General features: G+C 48.2%; 2 protein-coding genes across 2 annotated transcripts; one reads left to right on the top strand and one right to left on the bottom strand.

The window, feature by feature from the left end:
* Positions 1–269: 269 nt before the first annotated feature.
* Positions 270–1,590, top strand: BROUX77_005303 (uncharacterized protein; the record flags this gene model as incomplete). Its single annotated transcript, XM_073750162.1, has 2 exons — positions 270–1,165; positions 1,269–1,590. The coding sequence occupies 2 exons, from the start codon at positions 270–272 to the stop codon at positions 1,588–1,590; spliced, it is 1,218 nt and encodes a 405-aa protein (XP_073604189.1).
* Positions 1,591–2,959: 1,369 nt separating this feature from the next.
* BROUX77_005302 (uncharacterized protein) lies at positions 2,960–5,893 on the bottom strand (the record flags this gene model as incomplete). The annotated part of the gene is made up of 1 exon (XM_073750161.1): positions 2,960–5,893. The coding sequence occupies one exon, from the start codon at positions 5,891–5,893 to the stop codon at positions 2,960–2,962; it is 2,934 nt and encodes a 977-aa protein (XP_073604188.1).
* Positions 5,894–6,000: the final 107 nt, after the last annotated feature.

The following is a 6,000-nucleotide window of genomic DNA, read 5'->3' as shown; positions in this document are numbered from 1 at the left end:
CTTGCCTGCCAAAGCCGATCTTCTTTTATCGAGAAGCTGTTCTTGTGTATGCGTCTCGGTTTTGCTTCACTCCACCTCTTGAGGTAACTCCATCTCTTGCTCCGTGCTAGACTTGCCTTTGAGTTGTGTCTAGTACCATTTTAAGATCCTACTAAGATCGTCACATCATACATCCCATTTCACTGTCACTAATTCTAGTATCAGACTGCGTCATACTTGCACCACCAGTGTCTAGTCGAACAACGGAAATTCACGATACTACTTCAACAATGCGTTCCCGTCGCAGACAGTCTCCCACTTCGATCAGCTTCATGATCAACAGTGAGCCCGAGCCCGAGCCTTCGAACCCGTCTTCTCCCATGCCATGTCTTTCGCCGGGCTCGGACGCCTCTGGCACCTCTACTCCAACAACGCCTCTTTCCACAGGCACTAGTCTTTCCGAATCACGTGGCCTTGAGCCTGTTGCTGATATAGAGGCCCTAACTGCAAGCATCGGGCTAAGACTAATGGCTCTTGGAAACCAGACTCGCCGTATGCTCAGCATCCCCGAAATGCTGGCAAGCTCCCAGAGCCAGTCACTCGAACTACGGGATATGATTTGCGCTATTGAAATGACTCTTCGAAACACAAATCACAAAAAGAAGTCTGAAGAATACAAGCCTTGTAGAGCTTCTAAGGAGCTAGGCATGCATGGAAACCCCGCATCGCCTACTTCGTCTATCACAGCCGGAGGTCTTGGTGCTTACCAGAGCAGCCAAGGCACACACCCGCTTATTGGCCATATGGACAAGCTCTCTCATAGTCTTGCATTCAACGAACTCCCTCGCTTAGCAACTACAGTGGCCACCAGCCCCCTCCTACAATACCACCATACCCAGCTTGCTACACCCACATTATCGCCGTTATCGGAGGCTCAGTCTACCTATAAACAATCATTCGAAACTCCCGAGCTCCAGGAAAATGCTCGCCAAGGCAATGTAGAGACTTCGACTTCACTCACGGATGAGACTCAGATTAGGGGTGAAGAGAAAGATGTCTCTGTTACAGCCACCTTCCGACCACCTGTTCACCGTAAATGCCGGAGTCGAGAGAAGCCCTCTCCTGAGAAGCCAGCAGACTGCAGCCTATGCGAGCGGAGCGGGTTCACTGACACGTCAAAGTTGAAGTATGTCTCCCATTCGCCCGCTAAACCTCACGTATTACAGCGCCATACATTCTTCTTTATAGTTGAATTTTGCACTAACAGTCCCTTTCTACTCTCCATGTAGTAAACACAAGAAGACTCACACGCGCCCACATATTTGCCCTGGCTGTGGCATGTCATTCGCCACTCCTCGTGACATGCGCCGACACGCCCGCCGCCATCAAGATGTCATCGAGGTCTGGCAGTGTACATGCAAAGTTACTTTCACCCGCGACTACAATCTTCACCGCCACATGCGCACCACCAAGCGTTGCAAGCCCGAGGCTCGCTTTTGGACTGCCAACCACGGAGGTCGCCGGGCACCCATCACCAAGGCCGGGTTTAAGCCCGAGCAGGTACCGTCAAAGCGTGTGCTCAACTGGGCTTCTACCAATGGCTCTACGTAGCCAATAGCTGGGGCTTCTCAGTGCAAGTCTGAAGACGAGACTATGTCCTAACCCTGCCTAACTTTGGACAAGCCTACTCCTTTGCATTCTACTTTCACTGAGTAATCGATGGAAATGTGTTCTTTGTTGTTACCAAGCCGCACTTCTGAGATATATCTACTCTCATATTCTCACGAACCAGGGCTTCTTGGTCAAGGGCTTTTCCTTGTCTAGGCTTGACTTTACGCAATGAAGTTCAAGCCCTGCGTGCTTGTGTTCCCCAAACTTGACGTTACACAGGCGTTATTGCTGGGCTGCAAGGGGCCTTCATTTCAACCCATGCCAAAAGCGTTGTCGATTCTTGTTTTTTGTTGTTCTGTCTAGAACTTTCATTTTCCTCCCTGCTCGCTAGATGGTTACTTTTTTTCTATTGTTCCGGTTTTTTTGACTTTTCACCATGCATCCCCTCAAAAAAGTAGAAGCCCTCAGAGAAGCTTTTACATACATGCAGGAGCATGCAGGAGATTGACAAGCACCCCTTGGAATAGCTTTCAGCTAGCTTAGAGGTCTTGATGGGTGTCAGATCCTCCGCTCAAAGCAGTAATCTAGCAAGTCAGGTACATGCGACCGTCCAAGACTTTGCATTCTTGCCAGGCCCCGTCTATATATATGGCGTGCAGTGAGTAGTCAAGCACAAAAACTCAGAGAGCGCCATGTCAGCAACACATTTATAGACTGGAGGCAATATTGGTTGATTTTCTTTTTTTGTTTTCTTTGCTAGTTAGTTAGTTATTAATGCATCAGTTACATTCTTCACTGTCACCATGACTCCACTCTCCTCGAGAATTTGGTAGAAGTAGGGAGATACGTCATTTTCTGTCAGAATAAAGTCTTAGTCCGAGACCAAGGTATAGATGTTGGGGATGAGAGAGAAACAGGGGTGCTCCCTGTTGGGCTCACCCTATACAACAAGAGATCACCCTGTCAGCCCTAGAGGTTAGTCTTCTCATGTCTATGAACGCTAGTCTTGTTCTGAAAATTCAAGGAGCTGTCACGATAACTAGTTAGTGTGCATCGGAGCTTTACTTTCTGTTCCGACCTGTGTCCTAAGACTCTCCAAGTCCAGCTTCCCAAGTTCCGCAGTCTGCTGCTTGAAATACCATGATAACTCGTGATGGGCTCATTCAACTTGGTGACTTGCATTTTTAGATGTTATTACTATATTAGGATATTCACCTGTCTCAATTAACTTCAAGGATTCATGAACTTTGAGACATTCAGAAAAACTCGTGCGTGTTACACAATAACTAGAAAAGTTTAGTGTTCTATCACCATCTAACTGTATACTTTCACGGTATTGAGTTCTCGTCCAATTCCATCTCACAGGCGTCTAACACTGAAGATGCATCTTGTAACCGGAGACATAGTGGCCGTTCAGTCCATCGTGATAGGCACAGAGGCCATCCCAAACCTCCAAAAAGGATGCGTAGTAGCTGTATGTCCAGCGCAAAATCATCCCGGGCGTGTTCTCTACAACAACAGTGTTACTGCCACTCAGATTGGGGACTTCAGTTCTAGAGCCATACGCCTTCACACCTAAAATGTTGTGAAAGCGGCGACCGGGACTCTCAGTGGTGGAATTGTAAACTTGCAAACCTTGAAGATTTCCATCTGTCTCAATATCGTATGTGGTTTCAACTCGGAGTCCCTCGGTGACCCAGTCACCAAGAATACTGCAAGAATCATCATTGTAAGTGATCTTCATTCCAACTGGCTCTTCAAACCTACAAGCAAGCTCGATCCGTACAGCGTTATCCAAAGCAGCAAAACTGTTGTATAGCTCCCATGAGCCACGGCCTCTGAATGCATGGCGGACCAATTGAGTACGGTCAGATGGAATGTGCACGTCCATGCTGTTAAAAACAGCCTTGTCTTCATCAAACACGGCGGCGAGGTGATGCATGTTGTTGCTGTTCGGCGCAGTATCAACAGCCATGCCCTTGACCTTGGTTGTATGTTGGTTAGTCAACGTCGACCAGCAGGTAAATTGACGAATCGAGGCCATTATAGGGCCGAATATGAAGCTGCGGCTCTGGTTAGTGAATACGGCAAAAAAGGAGCCGGCGAAGCTTCCTTGGCCAGTTCCAGCGCGCCAAAGACCTGTAATGACTTCGTCAGGCTGTAGCATAAATGTTAGCGGAAGACAAGGAAGTTGGGTCTCAAACCTCTGTTTCTTTGCAACTGTGTGATCCTTGCCGTCTCTATGGTGGATTGTGACAGACGTAATTCCATTGCGGTTCATCAAAGCAGTGATTCCGGTGCAGTAAATGCCGTCTTTTTCAAACGGTAGGTAACTGAAATGATGTCCAGTTACATGCTCAAAGCCCGAACTGCATACAACGCTATTCGCGGGTGGCATTTCGCTAGACCACATGCTCTGACGGACGAGAGAATCATCAGTTCCCTCAGGAACCGCCTCCGTGACATCGACTATGCGGACTCCAAAATAAACCAGGCGTGGGAAGGGACAGAAGATGCGAGAACGCAAGTCTCCCTCGTTGGATCTTCCAAGAATGCCCGGCGGCGTTGCGTCCTTGAAAAAGACTAAAATCTGGGTGATGCCATATGGACCAGTGAAAACCTCATAATAGTTAATGTTTTCAACAGCAGAAACTGCAACATTAAAGACGTTGAGGTATTTGTCGCGGCGCTCATCGTCGCCACGCGCTCTGTTATCAGGGGTAGATACAACCCTCAAGTTTGTCATGTACGCGGCGTGGCCCATGGTCCAAAGCTCGGCAGACATGTAAAACGGACGAGCGCAAATATATTCACTCGATGTACCAGGACGAACGAGATAGTTTTTATGAAGCAGTTCGTCCCAGGAAATGTCATCGCGATACAGCTTGGGGCACTCGGTACGAGCAAGGATGCATGGAGCTAGCCTATAAGCGTAGAAGATGCGAGCAGCCTCCGAATCCCCATCAATCTGCTGGATAATTCCCTGCTGGAGTTCGTTAGGAAGTTTCATTATTTTGGCAAAAAGTGTGTTTGCAGGAGATCTTGAAGAAGCCCCCATTGGTGTCATGAAATTGTCAAGGTCGAGGATTGGACGTCTCTCCCTCACTAGTTCAACACTATTAACCGGCAGCACGCTATAGGCATATTCATACATGCTACCAACAACACTCTGCATAGGACGTCCGATACGCTTTGCCAGAGTGTAGACAGTCTTGAAACAGGTTTTGTGCACAGTAAAGGCGCGGAAACCATGTAAATCGTTCCGGACTATGGTTTGACCACCATTTTCGGTTTGTGGCATCATGATACGGCATGGCCTAGACCAGCCATCGGCGCGAGAGATGCTAAACGGCTTCTTGCAGCTCCATGCAATTCCGGCTGTTGCAGGATCGACTTCGATTAATGTAGGTTGCTTGTCATTGGGAGGGCCGATGCTCGCAATGAAGTAATAGTCGGCCTTGGCATCGGGATTCTTCTCAAAATAAGCCGAGTATGGATCGATGGGGTCTTTTTCGAAGCAATCGAGGCAGTAGCAGCGGGAAAAGTCGCCGTGGATAGTTGTCTCCTGGCAAATAAAGCAGTAATCTGTCGGGGTCAGCGAGATGCAATGTGGATCGCGGCTCTCTCGGTCATTCATGTAAGCGTATTCCGCTTCACAGAGGCGCGCATCCAAAAAGGTCTGGCAGCTCAAGTGGTGATGTGTTTGGAAAGGAATGGAGCGATTGGCTGAGCCTATGTTGGCCAACTTAGTCTGAAGAGTGGAGGCAGTTTCACCATTACCAAAGTATGCTCTATTTCCAGCCGTCGGTAAGATGTATGGAAGAAGACTTTCTTGGATCTCCTTGTCGGTAAAGGACAAACTAGAAGCCTCACTAGAGCTCGTGGTAGATTGCTGCTCCACCGAGCTCAGGTCCGAGTTAGAATCGGAGTAGTCAGCAGTATCGGAAGCGAAGGCCTGCTGGTAATCGCCAGCGAGGTTCAGCATGCCTTCGTAGCTATTGTTTTCAAGATCGACGACATTCATCATTTCGGTGATATGGTCCACCTCAGCCATGTCGTCGCCGTAAAAGATAGCACCACCATCGGGGTTCCGCGGCAGGCGGTAAAAGCGAGTGGCAACATTGATTCCGCTGTCGCAAAAGAGGCCCCTTCGGAGAAAAGGTGTATAGATGTCAACATTAACCATAGCCTGGAGAGCATCAGACTCCGCCTCCCTCTCGTTGTTCGGGGTCGTAAAGACTTCTTTAGGTGGAAGATTTTCGTCTGCGTGGACGTTAGTATCAAAGCTCTCAAAGTCGGCCATCTTGGAAAGCGGATCCTTTGTATATATAAGAATATAAGTGTAGTTAGTGATGTTGTTCTTGCTGTTATCCAAAGTGTGTTTGTTGTAGTTATCTCCATGGAATCTTA

This window comes from Berkeleyomyces rouxiae (assembly GCF_048999995.1).
Source record: "Berkeleyomyces rouxiae strain 22BRR77 chromosome Unknown BrBRR77_ptg000005l, whole genome shotgun sequence".
NCBI classification, from domain to species: Eukaryota; Fungi; Ascomycota; class Sordariomycetes; order Microascales; family Ceratocystidaceae; genus Berkeleyomyces; species Berkeleyomyces rouxiae.
Note: the sequence above shows the minus strand (reverse complement) of the source record. Positions and strands in the feature narration are given on the sequence as shown.